Source organism: Alligator sinensis, unplaced genomic scaffold (genome assembly GCF_000455745.1).
Source record: "Alligator sinensis unplaced genomic scaffold, ASM45574v1 scaffold297_1, whole genome shotgun sequence".
NCBI lineage: Eukaryota > Metazoa > Chordata > Crocodylia > Alligatoridae > Alligator > Alligator sinensis.
Window position 1 is genome coordinate 2,156,398 of NW_005841848.1, and position 25,197 is coordinate 2,181,594.

Consider the following 25,197-nt stretch of genomic DNA (forward strand, 5'->3'; position numbering starts at 1 on the left):
AGCAACTAATTTAGCTGTCCAAAGGAGACAACTGGACATCCAGCCGAGTTATTTGTAGTAGAAGCTGAGGAGCTCTTTTAATAAAGATTGTTTTCATGGAAATGTCATTTCAGTAGTAAAGAAAATGGAAAAAAATTTCAAATCAAGAAAAAAAAGTGCATGTAATACATAATATGTCCTGTGTTAGTGGTTGGTAGAATTAATCCCTTAGCTCTTGCAAGGCCCATGTTTCTGCCCGAAGTGGAATTTGATCGCCTCCACTGAACAGAGTCATATTATATCAAAGTCAAGTTGTCCATAAGATATATTTGTATCCCTTGATGTGATAGCAGGAACTTTCAACCAATAAAACTTTTTAAACAGCCCATTATTCCCTTGTGATTTTGTTGTTCATTACACAAATGCATGTAAATAAAGACAAAAATATATTTTGAAATCAAATTAATGAATGTTGTAGATGTTTGAGTTTTAGAATATAATTTGGTATTTTTCTGGTTCAGAGATGGCAAAACCTCTTGTTGAAAGGACTATTTCTGGGGGCAAGGGGAGGAACTCCTGGTGGCAAAGGTCAGGGGTTAGGGAGCAGGATTTCTGGTCACAAAGTGGCAACCAGGGAGCGGGGTACCTGTCAAGGGGCGAAGCTACCTACACAGCCCTCAACAGCTTGCCAAAACTTGGTAAGCAGCCTTCCAGCTGAAATCATTGCCCACCCCTGAAGTAGAACCTAGGTAGCATCAGCTCGCGTTCTCTTCCACTGAGCCCTGTCATCAGTCCAACATGGCTCGATGCTAAGCTAAAGAAACTACACTCTGAGCAAAGGCCTGCATCAGGTTCTGTATCCATTCTAAAAGGGGAGTACTTTCTAAGATCACCTCACAAAATGGAGCACCCAGCATTTAGCTCTTCCTTTAAACTCTTGATTAACAGCCCTGAGAATGGGTGACTTAGTGCCATTTATGGACAACATATTTGAGGTCCTACACAACTAACAAATTGGTAACCACTCTTTTCACTTTTAGCCTGGGCTGAATTTGATATTTTAGAAAAGATATTTTCTAATATAAAGTCTGGTGTTGTAAAAGAAAAAGCAAGAGAATAGTTTTAACTAAGCATAAGTAAAACATCAGGCCACAGGACAGAAGCAAGTTTACTTAGAAGTGATGTCTCATCATCAGTTATTCCTTATACAAATAAACTCCAAGCAAATATACAATTTTTTTTTCCTGATTAATTAGTAAAAAGAAGCAGTAAACACAGACTCAGCTGAATGCTTCTCATTGAAAACTTCATTATGTTATATAAGAAAAATAATTTATTTGTAGGAATAGTACAAATGTAAAGCCATTACAGGCAGACTTCTGACGCTTTGTGAAGACCTGCTGATAAGTATATTGTGAAGTGCAGGATCAGCTCTAACCGCCCCAAAATACAAAATTGCACTCACTTCAATCAGGATCAATTACAATTTTTTTATTTTAAATTTAGTAAATGTTAGAAATTTGGGCACAAATCCTTACTTTACTCATACAGAGCTGTCTTCAGTATCAGAGAGCTCTGGTAATCAAGTGCCAGATCTAAGGATATGTATCCATAGCATCAAGTTTGAACAAACCAAAAGGGGTATTGACTATACATTTATGCAGTAGTAATAGCAGCTTGCACAGATCCATTCCCTTCCAAATGTTTTTCTAGTACTCTTATAATGGTTAGGGAGCGTATTGAGCCAGAATAGTTAAGTAACCTACCTGGCTGCACAGAAGACCAAATTAAAGTAAATGTATAGACTGAAAATAGATTTAATTGCACAGAATGGTTGCTGCCCTGTTTTCTTCCAGCTCCAAGTGGGTAAATCAATACTCATGAAGAACAGGAACTGATGGGGTTTGACCTGTAACAAGATCTCCTTTCTTCTCCATGATTCCAGATTGGTTTAGATGCTTTAACAGCAAATTGTTTATTTTCTTAAGCTCTTCTATGTTCTTCCTTTCAAACTCCAGTCTGCTTGACACCTGGTCCATCTTCTTTCCAGTCTGAACTTTAAAATAAAAACGTGTTGTTAAATGAGTTAATTAAGGGTTTTATCATCACAGGGTCAGGACATTTACTGTGCTCAAATACACAGCAAGCTGAAGACAAGTTCAGAAGCCTAGTGGGAGAAAGTTTATATCTGGAAAGCTAACTAAGTACTTTAAAAATCTGCTTTCACTTTTTCATTCTTGTGTAGTCTAATGCAATAACTTCACTAGTTCAGAGTCAATTTCTGAATTCTACAGGAAATTTTCTGATTTAAAGGCTGCAAGATTCACCCTGTGTCTGGGCACAATGGGCACAGACAGAAGTGCAGTTCTCCTCTGTAACTCATTGCTTTGCAGGAAATGTTCTGAGTTACAATGATTCCCCAGACCAAACAGAAGTTCACTGTTGGTTCCACGGGGAAGAAGAATCTAACTGCTGGCTGCAGCTGGTTTCCTTTAGCAATGGCCCCTGCTCCCTCAGCTTGTACAGTTTTCAAAATGGGAGGGAGGAAAGGAAGCAAAGGGAACTTGTTCTAGGGGTTACCTAGCTGGTGCTTGAGGGTGGGGCAGGTGAATTGGAGCCCCCCACCTCAGGGAGGGAGGTTTCCAAGGCACCCACCTCACCCTCCAGCAGAGGCTGAAAAAATCCCAAACCAAACTCCCTCTGCTCCCTTTCCCCCCTCCCATTCTGAAAACAGCTCTGAGGCTGGGAGGTGGTACAGATTTCATAGACTTGATAGACATTAGGGCTGGAAGGGACCTTGCAAGGTGATCAGGTCCAGCCCCCTGCCCAGGGGGCAAGAAGTCTATACCAGACTCTGGAGACTCAAAAGTTACAGAAGATGCTATGTTTTGAAATGTCTTCATCTATCAGATTGACCCCAGATTGGCCATTTTTTATGCAGTCTGCAGCCATGCACTTGTGTTTGGTCATGGCTATAAACCACTTTCTGCACCAAGATTGGGTGAAAATTGTCATTTCTACATTTTTTGGGTGAAAATTATCACTTTTATATCCAATGTTTGTCACAGTTGTCTGTGTCCAATATGTCTCTCCATACTGTTATTACAAAAAATGACCAAAATGTAGAAATAGAACTAAGTCTCATCATTTCCTAAAGCTTAGGCCTCTGCCATCAGAAGTGAGAAAGTCCTATAGATGTTAGTATTCTCTTATCCTCTCTCTGGAATACAAGCAACCTCATTCACATATACAAATAAAGCCAGTACATTGCATGCTTGAGCCCTTTCTCATTAGTCAAAACTTATCCCAAGGTTTTGCTGTTAACTAGAGTTCACATCCAACAGTTGTGTCAATCCAAAGTAAATCTATACTTGCAGATTGTGAATAACATAAAATAGCTGAGAGAATGACCCTAGTACTATAGGTCCAAAAATAAACCTCTACATCTTTTAGAGGCTTAGCCCAAGAGTAACTCCTTTAATAACTGCAGTATCGTGATCCTTAGATATTTTGCTATCTAACCACTAGAGGGCCATATTATTCCTTCATTTCTACCAAACCAGGACCTGCAACAGAGCAAATTTTGAGCTCAGTATAAAAAAAATATAAAGGGTCTTCCCAGACATAATATTAAAGGATGCTCAGAACATCTTGATTTCCTTGGCACTGTTGTGCTTTTTAGTGTGTCCAGAAATGGTGTCCTTGGGTGCAGTTCAAGGTAGAGTAGATGATAATTTCCTGTTATGAAATGAGAGGAGGGAACAGTCCTTTCTGCTTTGTGGCCCATTAATGACTATGATATAGGTAGAGACATCTTGATTTCAAAGGGCCACAAGTTCTTATCGCAACAGAGTTCTCAGTTAACATAATATATTTCATGCTCTATTCTATGCAATAATACCGAGTCAGTGGTAAACACCGAATAGTTGGGTCCCTGGGAATATCTGGAAGTCTGTGGCTGTCGGCTTGACAGCATTACTTTAACCAGCTCAAACAAGCAGCAGTTATCCCCACAAACTGCTACTATGGAACAATTTCAAGCTATCCTCTAATTTTTCAGACTCCTTTTGTTTAGGGATTTTTCTTCCAAATGATTTCCACTCAACTGCTTGCACAGGAACCTTCAGCTCTCTCTGAATAATACAAACTAAACACCTTTCTACACACTGAGTTAAATTCATCCGTAGCATTAGTCCTTCCATGTTAGTGGAATCACACCAGGACTGAATTTTTGTCTGAAAGTGAAAAGGAAAAATTATTTTCAAAACATGTCTTGACAAAACAGTCAGACTGAAAGTACTTGACTTTACAGCCAATGATTTCAGAGATCACTACCTAGCTCTGTTGGTTTATATTTAAACTCCTCTTCTTACCCCTCCAAGGTCAAGTACAGGTTGCTTAAAATCCTCTTTTAAGGTATGGAGTACTGTGAAATACTGTTGCTGAGCTCAATAGATAAAGCAGCATGGAAAGTTAAACTAGCTATTTAAAAGTTGACCTGCCGACATGGCTTAATTCTTTCTTTCCTATCCATTACAATTTTAGCTGAATTAATCCTTATTCCATGTCATGATGGGATGGTTCTAGTTAACCTTGCTGCAATCTTGCAGAAAGAGCCAAACAGGATTTCAGGGCTAACTAAGCAAGTCTGAGTAATTCCGTGGCATGTGTGTCAGAACCAAGCCATATACCAGCAAATATCTGTCACTTAACATTTTGGAAGATATGTATTTCTTCCATCTTGAAAAAAAACATGTATCCTTTTTTTGTTTTGCAAGGAACTTTGCTAGCCTTTAGATGAAATCCTTACTTCACAGCCATTCAGAAAGCAGCATACTGAATAATACAAGAGTCTATGAGTCTGCAAAATTTTTGCATTGAGTGAGGCACAGCTTTTATCTCAAGGAGTAGTGGCCCAGGCTTTTAGATCCAGCAGCCCCAGGTTCAATGTCTGTCTAACGTCGTGATTCTCTACTAGGATACTATAGCACCCCAGGGTGCCTTGAAATCCTTCCAAGAGTGTTGCAGGGTGATGTAAGGTTAGCACTGTTAGGTGTGCAAACATAATTCACAAGATAAATCCAGAGATTTTAAACAGGAATCCATAGTGCTAAAAAGGCCATTCTGGCCTTTCTAATCTTTCTGAATTGCCTGAAACAGAAAAATTGCTCTTTTATTTTTACTTAGTCAAAAACCAAGTGAAAACTAAGACCTGGCAAGGGGTGCCTTTAGTCTAATGAGGTGTACTCCTTGGGTCTAAGGAGGAGTGCCTTGAATTTAGAAAGGTTGAGAACCACTTTCTAATTCAATAATCAATCTTGTGTTACAACAGCAAATTACAATGTAGCCTAATAGCTTTCATCACCTTGCTCCCTTAGGAGCGCACATTGTTTATAAGAGCCTGTTTGTGTTTTACTTACTTATTAAGATTATTACAAATGAAACAAGTGCCAAACTGACAATCAACGTAATGATCAATGTAACGAAGAACACACATTGGCTTCTTATGCTACTCCATGTCATCCAACCATCACCTGTGTTCTCCTCTTCCCGGTCTGCAGTAAGATGGAAAATAATATTGTGATAAGAAATTGTGTTAAGATCATTTAGAACAAATATGACAAAATACCTCCAGTTCTAATCAGAGAGAACCCAGAATACACCTAAGCTTTGGATCTAAGTCCAAAAGTGTATGGCTTGAATTCATCTCTTTTTCTAGATAGGACACAATTACCACATCATTATCAACTTAGAATTTCAGTCAAACAGGAGACTCTTTCAAAGCAGAGGATATGTGAAAATGGCACATCCTTACTCAACAGACCTGCTTCATAGGCATATTCAGATTGATGGCTTTTCACTCCTAATAACCCATCAAAGCCAGTGCCACTGATTAAAAGTGACCTACATTCTATGCACCTTGTGAATCATCAGTCAAATTATTTAATAATTTACAAACAGTTTCACCAGTGCAATTGACAGCAGTGGGGCTGCACAGAGGTCACTGAATTTGGCTCTCAAAAAACTTTGTTTCTTATGCTATTGCACAAGAAAGGAAAAAGAAAAAAAAAGTTTTTTGTATAGATTCAATGTACACAGTGCTAGAAGTTAATATATATTCCAGCTAGTTGAAACATTTTTAACAAAACTATTTTCATCCAACAATGCTGTTTCATTGGATCTGAAACAGTTTGCAAAGACATAATTCCAATAAAGTTTTCATCAAGAGGGTTTCTGAGGTCCAGATTCTGGTCCCTCCCAGAAAGCAGAAGGAGGAGATCCAGACTGAAAACATGACTTTTTTTTTCATTATTTGAAAGGCGATGCTTTGAAATAAATTGACCTCATGGAAACATTAAAAAGGTTTCATTTTTATTTTATTACAGAACAAAAACAAGGCTTGGAATGTGAGAAGTCATCACAAAATGGAACTGTCACCTTCCAGCCAGCTCTAGTATATATAAATTTAGCACATTTGCCCACAGGAGGCAGGCCCACTAGCTATTCATCAAGAAGACATGGGATGGGGGAGTAAAGGGCATCACCTCTACTGAAATCTGAGAGTCAAGTCTGCCTGGTACTTTTTAAAAACTCTGTTGAGTGAAGGGAAAGGTCAGTAAGTGCCATCAAGACAAAAACAGGCCAGTGAGGAGTGGAGATGAACCTCTAGATAGCGAAGACAGTTGGAACAGGAAATGGATCTTCTTTAAAGTCCCTGAATGCTGGCAAGAGCTTTGTATGAATCTGAGTTTTACACTTGATAAGCAAGCTTCTAACCCCATATTTAAGTAACACTTTAACTACTTCTATTTTCTTCTCTCTTTTGGGCTTGTGTAACTTCAGTCTGTCTCAGAAAACTTTCCAGAAAGCTACAGCTGAAATAGCATGTGTTAGAAGTGTGTGCAGGACCAGATTAAGTGTGACATTTAGCTCACCCACCTCTGTAGCTGATGTACTACAACCTGAAAGGAATCATGCATCTATGAAAATGGTATTTCTAGGTTTCACATTCAATGTGACTTTCAGCTGGTGACAGTTTTTCAGGGACTTACATTGTGCTGGTAGCAATAAAGATGGGGAAAGGATGCCTATGCCACAACAGCATTTTGATAATGAGCAAACCTGAGGTTTGAGCAGTTCATAGAACTAGTAAGAGATCCATCTGTGGGAGCCTTTTTGTTTCTCTTTATTACATTTAGTGTGCTCCTGCCTGTGGATAAATTGAAGCCTTTTTAATATTTGGGGCTTTTTGTTATTCCCTCAGCTTCCATAATAAATACATTATGTGCTAAGTGCCAGTACCACAGATATTGCTTCCTACCCAGAATAATAATGATGGGGAGTTGCTGCCACAGTCTCTCAAGCACAGTAAGCTATCAATAGAGTTCTTATAAATGCTACTTGTTTGCTCTGCCTAATGAACACTTCTCACTAGTCAACTGGCTCAATGTGCCAGCCATTGTAAGGAATCAGTGAACAAGGATTCTGGCCAAGCTGCGAACAGTGGGACCATTTTATGTTATGAAGCATGCAAAAATGGCTGTGTGGCTCCTACCAAAACAATTAGAAGTTTTTACATTTTAAAATAGCTTTTAAAATGATTTCTAATGTGTTTGGTTTTGCCAGGTCATATTTAGCTACTGAGCTAAAGGAAGGCCATGTGAACTGCTTCACAAACATTCAAGGCATTATTTTTAAAGCAGTTGAGGCATCTACTGTAGAAAATGGAAACTGATTCCCAGGCATTTTCAATGGTTATCAGGTGAGAAATGCTTACATAATCTAGCAACCTTCTTGTTTGCTCTGTAGCAAAGAGATCCAGGATTTCACACATGACTCAATATTAAGTGGCTGAGGACTGTAAAGAGTACAAACTCTTTGAGCATATATAAATTGTGTCAGTGTTCAGGACCATGAAAATAAGCCCCACCAACTCACTACCACCCTGCATGGGCCACATGCCAATATCATATCACATAATCATTCCTTGTCCTGTACCCAATGTCATGTTCTCAGTCTTGGGCATGCTCATTTGGACAGCATCTGGCATGCTGAGCACTGCTCTCATAGCAGCTACATGACATGTCCTTGTTATGTGGCACATACGGAGTGGCTCAGCAACTGGTGTTTCCTGGGACTAGGGAGGCACCCAGGGTCCCCCACAGGTGATCACTGAGCCAGAGAGGTGCGGGAGGGCCCCCCCAGTGTGCTCCCCAGGGGACCCAGACATGGACCGGAAATACTTCCGGTCTACTTCCAGGTCCACTGCCAAGCACACGCGGGGCCCTCCCGTGCTCCTGTGGGATGTAGAAAAAACATTTAAAGCTATGTCTATGGCCGAATTGCTGATTCTCTGAATCAGCATTGAATCTTCAGATTCAGTCAAATCGAATCAGGGACAGTGATCTCAATCAACAAATCAAAAACTGTCCCTGATTCGGGCTGAATCTGAATACGACCCATTTTGCATTAGGAGACATTCCTTTTGAGAACACTCTACCAGTGAGGGCAATGTCCATAGAAATCTCCAAGCATTAACAGCCATGTTTAAAGAGTCACAATCTAAAACAATTTGAAGCACTTCAGAAATGGATAGAAAAAGTGCACACACAGGACTGGTCCCATCTGCTGCTGAAATACAGCTATTAGTCGGCAACTCCTGCACCCAGCAGCACTCAAACAACCATATTTCTGAAGTGAAGGTTGCTGCTCAGAACAACTACAGAGGAAATCTAGGTGGGCAGCACAGAAATAGTTTGACTCTTAAACAGATTTATTATATGCTCACACCTTTTCACTAAAATGAGAACACTAGGAAGGCCTATATGAGAAAATAATATGATAAATGTCTATCATTTTTAATATGGAATCCTTCCATTGTGTCTGGCAGCTGATGCCATTGTAGTTATTAGCTTTAGAAAATTTAGGACTCAGTAGTAGAGCTATTTGCAAGATGTTCAGCCTCACAGGCTAAGAGGAAGGTTAAGAGCACATATTCCTTATCTCCCATATCCTCCCCAAAATCAGTGTATTTTTAACTCTTCTTGCATCTAAACACAGGTGTCACCTGACATTTCTTCCAGCAATTATCTTTAATGGTGTAGTTGAATGACTAGTTCTACTTCTGTCCCATTTGAAATTCATTTAAATAAGGCTGTTACTGTATAGCTATTCTCCAGATAAATTTCAAAAGTATAAAATTATGCCACTAAATGAAGGATGAAAATGCAGGTTTCTGTATTCAAACCTATTCAAACACCACAATGTGGAATGCAGCCAAGAAACTTTAGCTTTTAAAGTGCTTTCAGATCACAAAGGAGCTGAGCACATTGCTAAAATATTCTTGTCATATAACATATATAAAAGAAGTAAAACCAGGTCAGTGCAATTTTGAAACTGAGAAATGAGCTTGTCTGAATTACAAATCTAGATAGGGTCATAGAGTTCTTCAGGTAGCTATATCAGGTTATCAAGAGCCATTTCTTAGAAGTACAAACAGAAATCAGAATTGTTTCAATTTCTGGTCTTACCCTTCTCCTATCGTTTATATTTAGTGTCTGCAAAAACTACCAGAGAGAGAGAGAGAGAGGTCACCTCATTATTTCTGCAACATAATGGACAATGCCAATGCCTCAGACATGACCTGGATGCTATGGTTTGGAGTGATGTGTGGCTCAGATTCCACTATGAATCCTTTGCCTTGTGGGACTTTCCAACAAGAATCTGCTACCAGTAACAATGAGAGATTGTACTGGTGTAGGATGGCAGGTCTGGTCCAGTATGGCAATTCCTGTGTTTCCCATTTAAAGGGAGCCAAGTATGATGATTTTTGAGAACTATATTTTAACAGAATTTAATGTCTTTTTAATACTAAGACTGACATGCACGTATCGTGCTCAGTCCTTAAGTGGCACATGTTGGCACCATGCTGTTGACATCAATGAAGCTATCATTTTGATTTATATCACCCAGGGATCTGGCCCACCTGCTTAAAGATTTAGTAAAAACATGCCTATGGTAAATAAATTGCTTCCAAATGCCAACTACATGCATGCATTCATTTTTTCCATCACCTGCTGTCTGTTCAGAATAGTTGTTAAACATCATCCAATATACGTACTTAGCAGGTGTTGAGCTCCATCAGAACAAACATTTAGTTTGTTTAGGTTATTTAAGGAATCAACTTCATAAAGCTTTCCTTCTTCTTGTGTATCATTTTCCAGGGCAATTTCCAGAGAAGAACTCTCCATCATACCTAAAAGAAAGTATATGACTGAGTTGAGGATCCTGAGGAACAGAAGGAAGGAGAACATCAGAGTAAGGACCCTGGACTTCAGAAAAGCAGACTTTGATTTGCTCAGGGAACTCATGGGCAGGGAAGGGGAGAGGAGTCCACAGGACAGCTGGCTGTAATTTAAAGAAACCTTACTGAGCGTACAGGAACAAACCATCCCAGTGTCTAGGAAGACTAGCAAGTATGGCAGAAGACCAGTTTGGCTGAACAGGGAACTCTTCAGTAGGCTAAATCATAGAAAGCAAGCTTATTAAGTGGAACCTTGGACAAACAAGTAGGAAGAAATATAAGACTGTTGCTCTGGTATGCAGGGATGAAGTCAGGAAGGCCAAAATGCAACTGGAGTTGCAGCTAGCAAGGGACGTTGAAGGGTAACAAGAAGGGTTTCTGCAAGTATGTTAGTAACAAGAGGAAGACCAGGAAGATGTGTACCCCCATTCAATAAGGGACCCACAACCTAGTGACAGATGATACAGAAAAGACTGAAATGCTCAATGCCTTTTTCACCTTAGTCTGCACAGGCAAGGTCAGCTCAGACAACTGCACCTGGCAGCACAGATTGGTGGAGGTGAGCAGCCAACAGTGGTGAAAGAAAAGGTTAAGGACTATATTGAAAAGCTGGAGGTGTAAAAGTCCATGGGTGCAGATGGGATGCACCTGAGGGTGCTGAGGAAGTTGGCTGATGTGATTACGGTGTTACTGGCCGTTATCTTTGAAAACTCATGGCAATCAGGAGAGGTCCCTGATGAATGGAAAAGGGAAAATAAAGTGCCCATCTTTAAGAAAGGGAAAAGGGAGGATTTGGGGAACTACCAACCAGCCAGCCCCACCTCAGTTCCTGGAAAAATCATGGAGCAGATCCTCAAGGAATCCATTTCTAAGCACTTGGAGAACAAAGTGATTCAGAACAGTCAGCATAGATTCACAAAAGGCAAATCATGCCTGACCAACCTGATTGTTTTCTATGACTAGATGACTGGCTCTGTGGATGCAGGAAGACCAGTGGCATGTGGTATATACCTTGATTTTAGCGAGGCTTTTGCTATGATCTCCCACAACATTCTCACAAGCAAGCTAAGGAAGTATGGGTTGGATGAATGGACTGTAAGATTGATATCAAACTGGCTGGATCATCAGGCTCAGATAGTAATAGTTAATAGCTCACTGTCTAGTTGGTAGCCAGTATCAAATGCAGTGCCCCAGGGGTCGATCCTGGGGCTGGTTTTGTTCAGTATCTTCATCAACAATCTGGAAGATGAGATGAAGTGCATCTTCAGCAAGTTTGCAGATGACACCAAACTAGAGGGGGGGGAATTGATATATTGGAGGGTAGGGTTAGGGTTCAGAGAGACCTAGACATATTAGAGGATTGAACCAAAAGAAATCCCATGAGGTTCAATAAGGACAAATGCAAAGTCCTGAACTTAGGCCAGAACAATTCCAACAGAACAATCCCATGCACCAGTACAGGCTGGGGGCTGACTGCCTGGGCAGCAGCTTTGCAGAAAAGGTCCTGGGGTTACAGTGGGCTATAAGATGAGCATGAGCCAACACTGTACCCTTCTTGCCAAGAAGGCTAACAGCATCCTGGGCTGCATTGGGAGGAGTGCTGCCAGAAAATCAAGGGAAGTGATTCCTCCCCTCTATTCAGCACCTGTGAGGCCACATCTGGAGTACTATGTCTAGTTTTGGGCCCCCCCACTACAGAAAGGATGTGGACAAACTGGGGAGTTTAGCAGAGGGCAACAGAAATGGTGAGGGGGGCTGGGGCACATGACTTACGAGACTCGACTGAGAGAGCAGGGGTTAGTTTAGAGAAGATAGAGGGGATTTTAATAGCAGCCTTCATCCTTAAGGGTGGTTCCAAAGAGGATGTAGGTAGACTGTTCTCAGTGGTGGCAGATAACAGAACAAGGAGCAATGGTCTCAAGTTGCAGCAAGGGAAATTTAGGTTAGATACTGTATTAGGAAAAACTCTCTCACTAGGAGGGTAGTACAGCATTGGAACAGGTTACCCAGAGAGGTTGTGGACTCTCCATCAATGGAGGTTTTTAACACCCAGCTAGACAAAGCCTTGGTTGGGATAATTCAACTCGGGATGGTCCTGCTTTGAGCAGGGAGGTTGGATTAGATGACCTCCTGCAGTCCCTTCCAACCCTCATTTTATATGTATATTCTATATGTAAAAGTGCCGGGTATTGTTAAGGGGTATGATACTGTAAGGTCCTGATCCCCTTCAAATCAGTTCTACCAGGGTTGGGCCTGTACAAACTGCAAGAAACTCAATATTTTGGTTCATTGTTATACATTTCTAAGATAATATTTCATTGCAACAGCAGTTTTTAAAGCCTATTCTACCTCACTTGCTCCTATGCTGACTCAGGCATTACTTACTTACTTGTATACTAATCAAGCTGTGGTGTGTACTGTAGTAAAATCATAGAAAATGAGGGTTGGAAGAGGCTTCAGGAGGTCATCTAGTCCAAACCCCTGCTCAAACCAGGACCATCCCCATGCTGAATCACAAAAAGGCAATAACAACATTTTCATTTGTTTTAACAAGCCAGGATAATACCCATGGTCTCTGCCCTAAATCACAATCTAGATATGAGATGGGAGGGGAGGCCAAGAATTTCAATGACTAAATCATAAGCTTACTTTATGCATCTTGCTGCTTCAAGATGTGGATTTCTTGTCCAAAACCGAAATTATGGTAGGTAATTAAAAACTATAGCATTGCAGTAACGGCTTTTCATTGCCAGCTGTAGTTCTGGTTGCCATAGGCCCTAGTTTTGAACAGGTTCTGAACTGGTAGCAAAGATCTGGGCCATCCCAAAGAATGGGAATTGATTCTTGAGCCTTTTATTCCCCCCTTTACTGTTAAGAAAGTGTTAGTTAGTCTGATAAATTTTCTGCTGAGGCTGGATGTCCTCTGTGATAAAAAATTACACCATGAGGAAAATGTAATTTGAATGTTATTTTTTGACTGTACATTAGAAAAAACAGAAGTCACAGAGGTATAGAGGAAACGAACAAGTTTTGAGGTACCAGCATTTTGTCAAAGTTGCATACTCACATTTGACCTCTCTCATAGTTTGTAAAAGACTGTTCAGTGTTACCATTTATCATAACTTATCACATGAACTCAAGGCATTCTGGGTACCTATCAAAAGCAGAGTTTTATAGAATCATAGAAGATTAGGGTTAGAAGGGACCTCAGGAGGTCATCTAGTCCAACCCCCTGATCAAAGCAGGACCATCCCCAATTAGATCATCCCAGTCAAAGCTTTGTCTAGCCGGGTTTTGAAGTTCTTCAAACATTTGCTCCCTCTTAATTTAGAATTATCAAATGGGGCCAACAAGCTTCCCGACTCACCCTTTCCAGAGTATGACAGCCTGAGGAACAGGTTCCTTCCGTTCTAATACTTGAATAGGCACTTAGGGAACAGCCCAGTTTTTCCAACTGAGACACGTGCCCAAGAGGATACTCATAATACTCCGTCTCTTTCCCAAGCTCCGGCAGCTAGCCAAATAACCACTCACTGAATTCTCCTGACTATATTGCTTTTGAAAATGGGACAGAGGCTTGTAAGGGAAAAGCGAGTTTATGGATGGCTGTGTAAGTGCATGGATAGAAAAAAAGTTTTTAACTGAGGGCAAGGGACACAAAAACCTCCTGTTCCCATTCTGAGCTATTACTGTAAGTTACAAAATCAGATAGAGAAACAAGGATTGCAACTAATTTCAGGCCAAATGTCTTGTATCTACTTTTATTCCACTGAAAGGTCACATGTGTAAGTGCAGCTTTAACTAGCTACATCATCCTTGCTATCTTTGCTCTCTACACATGAGCATAGCTGTAGCCAGCTGGCCTCATTACAGGACCCAATGTTTCAGCAGCAGTAATGCAGCCCTATAAAAATTCAACACTTCTCTCACACCCAGGGCCCTTGTTATTTTTAGCTTCAGAGGGGCAGATGCTTCTCCTAAACTTTTTTCATTTTGGTTAGACCTTCATGCAACATTAGAGAAGACTCCTCTAAGTCCATAAGCTCTAACAAATGTGAGTACTTTGGTTTGTTTTTAATTTTAGGCTTGTGAATTCACAGGTTGCAGATTTTCACGTTAAATATTTAACATAAATTTCCTCACTGGGACTTCCATTGCTATAAATAAAATTACTGTTCTAAAAATTAAATCTGTTTTATGTTTGTTTTCCATTTCAGCATCTGGTAACAAGACAGTAATACAGACATATCACTGGACCTATTAATTAGATTCAAAACAGAGCTACTCTAAACCACAAGATTGAGTGAATCACTGTAATTTGTACTTTAATCTTGCTTAGACCACCACTTAGATGCTGTATCATCAGAATTAAAACATTAAGGTAAAAATTAAGTTGTTTTTGGTAAAGTTACCACTTGTACAAGAAGTTCCTGAAAATTCTTAACATACACAAAGATAAAAACAAATTCATAGGATTTACTAAACAAAAGTATTATTTACCACTTTACTACATTCAGCTAAATCTCCAGTATAGAAGAAATCATACAGTACTGACCACCAGGAGAGAACTTACTTTGTTTCCCCTGCTCTTTTAAACCTGTAAGCTGTAGACTTCTACAGGACCCATGAACTCAGCTATGAAACACACTATCCCATTCCATCTATATTTAGTGTTCATTTTGGCCAAGTAATCTAGTTCCCAAACAGCAATCTGATTAAAAGAAAAGAAAACAACCCACATAACTTGTTTACTTACTCAACCAGAGTCGCTCTAAACCAGGGGTGGGCAATTATTGTGTGTGGAGGGCCGCTTACTGAGTTTTGGCAAGCCATTGAGGGCCGCATGACAGGCAGCCAGGGGAAGATGAATATTAATTTTATAAATTTTTTAGGGGCCCTGTGGCCCAGATAGAATGGCCTGGCAGGCCACATCCAGCCCCCGGGCCGCATTTTACCCAACCCTGCTCTAAACTGTTAATAGGTGTACTGGCAAGATGGCAAACTTTAACACCTGCTTTTTATATCAAGGTATTTCACAAATCTTTTACATTACGTTGCATTTTTAAAACTGAGATTGGATATGCACAGAAATGAAAGCCTTTTCTATATTATTCTCATTAAAAAATTAAATGTATATATTCAAGAAAAAGATAACACCTACTAAATAAAAAATAAACTAACTAAACGTTTTATTATGAAAATGAACAGAGGTACCCCTCATAATTCATTTCATTTTTCCAGATATTAGATTGTATAGATAAACATCACCAGAATAGCAAATAGTGGTGTTGATGTCAATACAAGCCAAACATAGGGTGATGCAGCTGATAAGGAGCAGTGGTTCTAAAACCGTATTCTTAGAGCACTATTACAAAGAAGAATCTGTAAGTGTGGAATGCAAGCTATGTCAAGTGCCTAAACCATTTAGTCAGCTCTATAGGAGATGTACAGACATTAAATAAACTGGGAGCTGATTGACTAGGCTGCAGTACTACAAAAAGGCCTAGGATTCCAGTGCATCATAAGCAGAATATGATCCAACAATATACTGGGGTGTATTAACAGCAATGTTTCTTGCAAACCAAGGGAAGTCATTCTTCAATTTTGCTTGGTACCAGCAAGGCCCCACCTGGAGTACTGTGTCCAGTTTTGATTCCTACACTTTAAGAAAGATATGGACAGATTGGAAGGAGTCCAGTGTGACAAAAAATTAGCAGGAGTCTGGAAAATGATTTAGGAAGAACTAAGAGTACTTAATCTGGAAAAGACTAAAGTGGGATTTTATAAGTCTTCAAATAACTGAACAGTGATTATAGAGAGGATGGAGATGGGCTTGTCTCTGTGGCTGCAGGCAACAGAACTAGGAGCAATGGCCTCAAGCTACAGCCAACCTAAGTGTCCTCTGGTGTTAGGAAGAACTTTCCAGGGACAAAGATTCCACAGCTTCTCCATGTAACTTGTTCCAGTGCTCGAGCACCCTCAGTCAGAAAATTCAAGCACAAGTGCAAACGAACTCCTACTCCCACTTCCTACCTCTCCCAACCAATATCAAGGACCTCATTTGCAGGCTCCAATCAATCACTGTATTTCTTGTCTGCTCTCCTGCACTTTCAATACCTCACAACACTTTTGGTCAGGCCTGCTCTACAACACTCCTTGCTCTGACCCTCTCTTCTGAGTAACCAGAAAGTATCCTTACTTCCTGGCTTGCCTCTTATATGGTCCAAAGACAAGACAGAACCATGAACACTGAGTTTTCCTAGCTTAGGGGCTCTTGGGAAAAATAACTTCAACCTGACAATATGCCAGCACCAGTAGGGGCCTTATGCTGTATGTTGGGAAGACGCACTGAGGAGGGGCTCACTAAAGCAGAGAAAGTGGGGTGGCAGTGGGAGATGCCCACAGGGCCATGGCAGCAGCAGGGCTTGCCCAACAGCAGTGAAGCTTTTACACTGCTCACATAGCAGCAGGCCCAGGAAGCCTGTGCACTTTTGTGGAACATAGCCCACTCAGCATGCAGCGTTTAGGCTGGACAGACCAAACCTAATTAGCTTGCAGTTAACATTTGCTTATTGCTAAAGCACAGCTACAGAATAATTAGCACAATCTTCCACAAGTTTGGGTCTACAAGGAAATTGATTCAGCAAGTTAGACATTGTTTTAGACTGACACAATTAGAATAAAAGTATTCAGAGCTAGATTGGCTTAGGAGTCTGAAATAGTCTTAATGGACTAGCAAGTGTTATTTTTGTTGCATGATGGGAAGTATAAAACTGTTACAAAATGGAAATGTCACACATTGTGCTGGGCCAGACATTCAGGGGTTCACTGCTATGTATGGGGAAAAAAGTGGTACAAGAGCATTGGCAGCACAGAGGCCATAACAGTGCCCTGCAGCAGTTCCCCCAGGGACAGCAAGACATGAAGCATGGTGCTGATTAGCTATCCTGTCAGACTCACCACCACCACCCACAGCCAACTTGCACCAGGACTGCAAAGCTGTTCTGTAGTCAGAGCAACTTCTTTTCTCCCCAGATCCTCACCCCAAGCCCAGAATGAATCCAAACAGGCCCCAATACCCACTATTATAGCAGAGGCATGTTCCTCCATGACAGGAGTCATAGCTTACCACTGCCTCCCAAGACTACTTTTGAGAACAGAGCAGTGCACTGAAAACACAGTGGAGGACCAGCTACCCCTTGCGACATTGTGCAACTGAGCATTGCTGCATGTTAGTTTTTTGCTATACAACTAGCAGTTTCAACCCATAACTTGTCAGAGGTTTACCTTCCCCCCCACCAATAAATTGTTAACATCCAGCATGTTATTTGTTGTATAAAAACCAAACAAAAACAAAAAAAAAAAGCAAGCAACACATTCATTGAGTTGATTGTTCAGAATTACTGAGCTCTGGTAAGTTTGAGTACACATATGGAAAGAATGATAACAAATGTATATAGTTTTTCCATGTATAGAATCTAATTGCCGGTGATAACCTTAGAAATGTAAAAGTAGTCTTAGATTTGGGTAAATACAGTATATTTAAAGTGGTAACATCAGACTTTAGCTTCATTTGCTCACTTTTGCTTTCAGAAATGAAGAACAGCCAACCTTATTCAAGAGAGAGAGAGTTTTGAGTGAGAAAGATCTTTATTCCAAAGGTTAAGCAGAGTCTTATACAGAGTATGTAGAAATCTGTGCATCAAATTTAGGCAAGTATGTTTTTGCTACTACTTCATTAAACTGCTGATAAGCTGGACTTTATGACCCCTGTACAGGGCAAAGTGTGACCCTGCTGGACAATTTCAGTGTCCATCTGCCAGTTTAAAAAGGATTAAAATCCATCAAGTATTTTATGAAGCAGCAGCTCTTCCAGAAGCATATCCATCTTCGTACATTACTCCTATTGGGAATTTGCTCATTTGCTTTAGCAATCAAACAAAGGAGCTGAAATCACACTGTTTGGGCAGTCTAATCCATTTAAACTTTCAACACCATGGAAAATTGGGCTGTTATCATATATACTAATTTCATAAGTGATTGAGCCAAGTATTACAAAATTATTTTCACCCATTTCAGATGAATCCTATATACACGCACAACAGATACCCAAGTACACAATTAACATGCATTATATTTACAGATACTATACACTAGACATAATCCCTGTGCAAGGAAGAGTAAACTATGTGGCTATACAAAGTTAAAAAAACCCAACAAAATAACCTCATTTGGAAGTCAGCTACATTTGAGAAATTAAATTATAAAAGACTTCAAACTTGTAACCTAAAGAAAAGGCTTCTAGAAAAATTCAACCACATCTGCTCTTTTGTCACGACATTTGCTTCTAGCCTTTGTTCGAGCCTTGAATGCTGCAGAGTTGTACAAGTGCTAAAAATGGAGAGAAATGGCAAAAGTTAATAGAAAAGTTAAGAAAAAAGTAACAGCTGGTATTGCTGTGGTACACAAATTCATAAGCTTAACAGGACAAGGAAGGGCACAGGTTCCAATGTTTAACTGTTAAACCAGTTAACTCAGAATGGCTATTAAATTGCATCAAATTAACTATTTCCTGCACTATGCCAAGACTGGTGTTCAGTTAACTTTATTAAATGAACCCAACTTAACAAATTTAAACATGTAAAGATGCATCCAATCCCCTAACAATAACAGGTATTCATCAGTGCTTCCTTAACCCCAGGCAATGTCCATATAAGTCTTGTGTTTTTCTTCTCTTCCTTTCAGTCTGGCTGTAGCAAAGCAATGGTTAATGTTAAGCTTGTATTTCTTCACATCCGTAAATTTATTCTTTTTCGACAGATCTCTGCACAATATGAAACTATCTTCTACTCAACACTGCTCTTACGTTTTGAATTTATTCCTAATTGGTTGTTCTTAGCTCTTACATCTCGCACTTTCCTTCACTATTCAGAACAAAAGTTTCTCAAACATCCTGGTTTGGAGGCAGAAGATTAAGCAAATTCCAAAAGTTTCCACTAAAATTATGTAAGCACTTGTGTAAAAGTTTAAGACATGAGTAGCAACTCAGGTTGTCAGTAGGTCTTAAGCTCTTAAAATTCACTTAAAACAAAGTATTTGGGTGTTTTTGAATATTTTATTCCCTACCTGACAATTTTACTATTGCTTTAAGACAAAAAGGTACAATTTTAGTAAAAGTGAAGTTAGTTTTGCTTCAGATATGGCACATAGTCCTAACTCACCTACTGACTGGCCTCAAAGTACAGTATTTTCTTTGGTGGTATCAATTCTAAAGCCTCGATCTCTTACACCAAAAATTCACAGCCAAAGTCTGTCTTCAAACTAACAAAACAGCACAGCATCGGCTTACAATTATTAGTGGTTACGGTTAAAAGATAAAATTTTCCCACCAGAAAGTGTATTACTTTAAAAATGGGGAGAGCCGACTCACTGGGAGTCAGACACTAAGGTTCAATTGTGGGGGGGGGAGGAGAGACGATGGGACACCACACACAGACACAACACACTGGGTGTTTGGAGTTTAAACAGTTTTTTTTTTTCTGGCATCAAACAGCAGCAGCTCTAGATCTGGTTTCATACACATAACAGGAGCTGCTAATTGCATGCACAAGGTTGGGGGGGGCGGAAAAAAAGAGAAGAGGGTTGTTTTTGCTACTAGAGCCACCCCCTGCCCTAGGCTGGACATAGTCCATAAAAAGGCACCCCATAGTCCAGATACAGCGCAGGATAGGAGAGAGAGCTTAACGCTCCAGTCTAGATTTTCCAGTTCTAGATCTCCCACCCTAACAATAAACTGAAAGTGACTAGCTTGATGTTCCCTTAAGTACCACCTGTTTGAAGCTCAGTATTGAAAAGTTTGACTCAAGAAAAGAAGTTTACTATGTACTATCAAGTTAAGTGCACGTGATACAATTAGATTTAATGACATACCCTTTCAAACCGGGGTATCTTCATCGTTTTAAGGGTTGCTGCATCAAGCATTACTGGCGGCCCAAGTTCGAACACATTTCGAAGAAATTCATTTGACTAGAATTAAAAGATAAAGTATCATTTAAAGTCCTCCTTAAATCAGCATCTTCAAGAAATCTTCAGACACTAGATAGTTCCCATGAGCCTAGTCAGTGCTGAATTATTTCCTCCCCAACACCCATCATTTTGTCAGGGAGAGGTGAGAAATCAGTTCTTCCTTGCATAAAATAGGACTTGGCGCACAGGCCGTTGGGGAGTCATGTGCCCCCAACACGAGGCTACTTGGACAGTTCAAGTGTTGGACATAAGTCATTTGGACTGATTTCATACCAAACAAAGACCACTTCTGTCTGTGAGGAACATTTTCAAATGGCCTCTTAGAGCTGGCTAATAGTGGAGAGTAACTCCATATGAAGGGGCTTAATTTTCACTTCCATTTACAATTTTGCAGTGTTACTTTGGCACCATTCACCACATTTAAAAAAAAATATGAACATGCAGCTTAGAAAAAAAAACAAGAGACACTGCTGATAGAAAAAAGAAAATTCTTTCATAGACTGTCAATAGTTCAAATTACACAAGCCACCACAACATGAAACAAACAGCAGCTCACCTGCAAGTGATACTGCATCCCTGATCCTAGGATCTCCTTGAAGGTGTAGTATGTTAGTTTTTTAACCCAGCAGTCAATATACATACGCTCAGGTCCAAATTTAACTGTCTCTGTGGTAAAGTCACGCTCCTGTCACAAATCAAAGGAAAAATGTCAAGAGAATAATCCTGAAACTTACATAAGAGTTACTAAGAAACAAAAAGTAGCAGAAAAAAGTTACATTAATCACTTTGAGTACATTTACTAATTAGTAAAAATTGAGAAAAACCCCAACATATTACTCTTCTAAAAAACCCAAGTGTAATAGTGTATAGTGTAGTAGGTTGATTTCACTGAGTATAGGGCAACATCTACAAAACATTAAAGTAAAAGGTTGATCCAAGACATGTATATGATACTCAAAATTAACATTTAGTCATTATCACCAGCATGAACAGTTTTCCTGGCTCTTAACTATGAATTTGGGACTGCAAATAAGATTATGTGCATCTCAAAAGATTTCCAGAGAGCAATTCAATATGTGCTGATAGCATAATGAACTTCAAAGCTTAAGCTCCCTTATGCTGCATTTGAATTAAATTCACACCATCTATGGATGTACACTGCTTAAGGGTTGCCAAAAGCCTGTGTACATGAAAAGAATGTACTTACTTACCTTTAATCACAAAGCAAGTGTAAGGGCAGAGTGAGAACAATTATGCCAAATTAAGTAAAGGGGAAAAAAAAGGAGATACTGCAGATAGGCTGATGCATACTGTTCCATATATCCACTAATAGCAACTGGAAGCTACACTTAGGAGCAGTTTTGAATGTTTGTCCATTTCTAGCAAATGGTGCAGATGTTTCAATGAATAAAGCATAATCAAGTATTTGGATTACTGTATCTACAATGTGTGCAACTTGGTACATTCCACAGATCAGTCTTTATAAGTCACTGCAGCATACCTCTATAGCTCTGAGGACATCTCTGAAGACAGAGCGCTGCTTTCTTTTATCTACTTTAGCACGGTGCTTGTTTCCATCTGTAGCCAGAGACCTTAGTTTTTGTGACAGAAGTTCCATGTCTTCATAAAAGAAATCCTGGCCAGAGAAAAAGATAACATTTCAGTTTCTCTATATAATTTTGCTCATAGTACAACAAGGCCATTTAAAGTGTCAGAACTTGTTATTCCCCATGTATTCTTATTTAACAGAAGACAGGGTAGATTTGCAGCTTACAGACCAACTAAGTCAGCTATGCATACATAGCATAAGCTTTCACAAACTCAAGCTCCTATCCAGTTTAGCTGGTCTTCAAAAGTGCAAGTCTACCATGCCTTCTGCCCAATGTCAGACTAACACTGATAACTACCTCTCTCTACATAACTATAAGAAATATATCAACACTTCTTTACAATTGGAACTACACAGTAAATATACTATAAGACTTGAAGTGACTAGGGTCCAATTTACCCAAGAAGTGACATCTTCAGTGCCCCAAATTAACAATTATTAACAAGCAAAGTTTCCTCTGCTCAACTTCCTGTTCCATAATTAAGGGGCTCTTTCAATTTGTCAGAGCCTGTAAGTTAAGTTTCACCATGTCATAGGGCTCTGACACAGGGAAGGAAAATATTTGTTGAGATGGAATTCTTATTTTGGGGGTGCAGGTGGATTGTTAAGGAGTACTGGCAGCTGATTTACCAAATGTAATAAAATTCATTAGCTGTAGTTTTGGAAAGGGAGTCTAGGAATAGTCCCATTCTAACTACTGGAAATTCCAAAGGCCTAATGCAGCAGTTTGAACTCTTAAAGATTAATTTTATGCAAACTTAGTCAGGAACCATCTATTACGTTTTTGAACTGGGCCTAGCAGCACTAAGTACTTCATCTTAATTGCAATCCCCTGTAAGTACTGTACTCAGTACCTTTTAAGTTAAGAATTAAAAGAAAACATTTTGGTTGCTTGCAGCTACAGTCTAGCTCAACAGTCAAGGATCAAGTCTGACATTCATTTTGATAGACCCAATCATTTTACTGTCACCCTCTCTCCAAAGTGATGTCCACAATTGAGACTTGAAGTCAAATCCCTATTTAGAAGGGTAACAAAAGCAGTACACTGTTTAGAACTATGCAGACTAAGTGCACTGTGCATCCTGACTCATTTACAGTTATCCTTTCCCTGTTGGACAGCTTTCTAGCTTGGTCAAGGCTGATCTACTTTGCCAGGAGCCCTTCTGGCAGCCCTCCCAAGCTGTGCCCAGTATTTTCTTCTGTGCTGTCAAAAAAAGTTAAGAAACAAGGTATATTATCCAAATGCAATAAGAACAAGCAAGATTGTGCTAAGTATTTAGTCTCTTAATATTAACTTTCAGACTAGTTTAAAAGGGGCATTAGGAAAGCAGTAATGCTAGTCTTGCAAACCCTAAGAAGAGTTAACTATTCACATCATGTTTTGAAAAGGAAGTCTCACTTCCTAAAGTTAAACTGGCTCCAATCTACACCTATAAAATGGCTCAGTAAGAGAATTAAGTGGACTTGTATAATGTAAGGATTAGCCAGTCTATTCTTGGGAATAGTTTAAAGCATCAAGAAAACAAAGCCACATAGAAGTCACTTACAGTAATCTCAAAGAGTACACTGTGGCTGTAATAGCATCCAACAGTGCTTCTGGAACTCTGTGGTAAGCATGAAGGGTTCAGTGGCAAGTATTAAAATGTTCTCTCCCCCTGCCTCCTAGTTTATTGGTACCTGACATTTACATAATTTTCTTTGCATTGTAACTCCCTCTCAAACTGTTAATTAGAAAGCCTGTATGTTGTTTTGAAGCTGAAATTGCTTAACTAGTTTTCCAGAGACCCTGGACTATAACCTAGAGGTAGCAGGATGGCTTTTGTAAGCATCTTTTCCAATTCAGATAATAAACGGAGGCAGAGTATAACTATCCTAAACTGTTCTGAAGTCTTATTGATTGTACTGAAGTAATTTTCCACCCAGAATACGGCCAATAGATACAGGGGACTTAGTCATTTATTTGGTACAATATATGACAACTGCAACCATCATTCCAATGCAAGAACAGCATTGAACTTAATTCAGTAAACTTACAGCATCCATTTCTCGTGCTAGTTCAAATAGAAGAGCCAATGTTTCCCCAGCAGCTATTCTCATGTTGACATCATCACAGGATAACAGGCTTGGAAGTTTGTGTAAATGCCTAAAAAATAGCTATGTTATTTATATATAAAAGTATTTTGTACAATGAAACAATGCAAAGGTAAAACTGATCACCAGGTGTTGTTTTCAGGAAAGGCACGCACATTTCAAGTTTTTTCTTCACTTCGCTCACTGGGCAGATTGTCAACAGCAGTGTCCATGTGAGAAGAGCATTGATGTGTAGCATTGTGCTGTGAGTACTGGAGATGCCATTGGTGTCTCTTTCCTTCTGATAAGATTTTGTGAATATGTTCTCCAGGCATTCCATAGTGAAGTACAGTTCCTATATTTATTTTTTTTAAAAGAAGTGTAAGTGGCTAAAATGTAACAGTTAATTTCTATAAGAAATGTTATAAAATGTTAAGCATGTATACTTAACAGTAATATCTTCAGTGACAATGAAACAGCAAATGCCCAAGCAGGTGATACACTACATAGGGGAAAAAAAAAAAAAAAAAAAAGAGGTAGTCAGTGTTTTTGTTGCAGTTTTACCGGGCTTGATAATATCCCTAAACTTCATGTCATTTGGTCTGAAATACTCCAAGCTCAAACACCAAGACATGCAAGTGCCAGAAAACCCCCCCCCAGAACTGCTGGGAGCAGCAGCTTCTGCTTTGAAGTGGCTCTTAGTTAATATTTTGCTATATGCAGGGAACTATTCTAAAAGAATAGGTGGAAGTCTGTCCTTGTGTATCTGAGCTCCACCATCCCAATCACAAATTATATTTTTTCCTCAAAAGATACAGTTCTGGAAAGACTTCTATTCATATTTTTCCCATTTTGAATGTTCATTCCTGACAACTGTCTGCATCACAAATGTATCTACACCTGTTACAAATCAATTTCATGAATTAAGAGGCTGGCAATACACTAGGAAGCCTATTAGAAGCGAAGTTATATAGTAAATTATCCTCCAATTATGAAAGAATTTACTACATTGACAGATCTGTAACAGCACTAGAGTCCAAGAACAAAATTAATCCCAACTGATGAAATGGACTACAGTAGAGGTTCAGTCACCGATAAGGGGCTAGTGTTCTGAGGTAATAAGCGTAGTGGCCCAAAACATTTTTATATATATAGTGCCCTGAGTATCCATCCATCCATTTCCCCCAGGCAAAACAAATGCTCCTGCTGA

General features: G+C 39.6%; 2 protein-coding genes and 1 long non-coding RNA gene across 8 annotated transcripts in view; 1 reads left to right on the forward strand and 2 right to left on the reverse strand.

The window, feature by feature from the left end:
- Nucleotides 1–1,778: 1,778 nt before the first annotated feature.
- On the reverse strand, nt 1,779–15,070 carry LSMEM1 (leucine rich single-pass membrane protein 1). Of its 5 annotated transcripts, none has more exons than XM_025208889.1 (4): nt 15,039–15,070; nt 10,100–10,234; nt 5,400–5,534; nt 1,779–2,035 (listed from the first exon to the last, which is right to left on the reverse strand). In XM_025208889.1, the coding sequence occupies exons 2-4, from the start codon at nt 10,230–10,232 to the stop codon at nt 1,851–1,853; spliced, it is 453 nt and encodes a 150-aa protein (XP_025064674.1). In that variant the 5' UTR covers nt 10,233–10,234; nt 15,039–15,070; the 3' UTR covers nt 1,779–1,850. The 5 variants fall into 5 exon arrangements, with proteins under 5 accessions (XP_025064674.1, XP_025064668.1, XP_006016017.1 ...); XM_025208883.1 differs by lacking the exon at nt 15,039–15,070 and adding an exon at nt 14,856–15,030; XM_006015955.3 differs by lacking the exon at nt 15,039–15,070 and adding an exon at nt 13,650–13,776.
- Nucleotides 13,945–18,221, forward strand: LOC112550936. The gene is made up of 2 exons (XR_003095020.1): nt 13,945–14,336; nt 17,876–18,221. It is a non-coding gene; the product is annotated as an uncharacterized LOC112550936 (long non-coding RNA).
- IFRD1 (interferon related developmental regulator 1) overlaps nt 17,914–25,197 on the reverse strand; it is a 10,257-nt gene continuing 2,973 nt past the window's right edge. For both annotated transcript variants that reach the window (XM_006015956.2, XM_006015957.2), the window contains exons 5-11: nt 24,439–24,489; nt 24,164–24,342; nt 23,952–24,060; nt 21,810–21,944; nt 20,865–20,993; nt 20,213–20,308; nt 17,914–18,673 (exon numbers count right to left, since the gene is read on the reverse strand). In XM_006015956.2, coding sequence (XP_006016018.2) covers nt 18,584–18,673; nt 20,213–20,308; nt 20,865–20,993; nt 21,810–21,944; nt 23,952–24,060; nt 24,164–24,342; nt 24,439–24,489 — 789 coding nt within the window. In that variant the 3' untranslated portion in view covers nt 17,914–18,583. The remainder of the gene's footprint in view (nt 18,674–20,212; nt 20,309–20,864; nt 20,994–21,809; nt 21,945–23,951; nt 24,061–24,163; nt 24,343–24,438; nt 24,490–25,197) is intronic.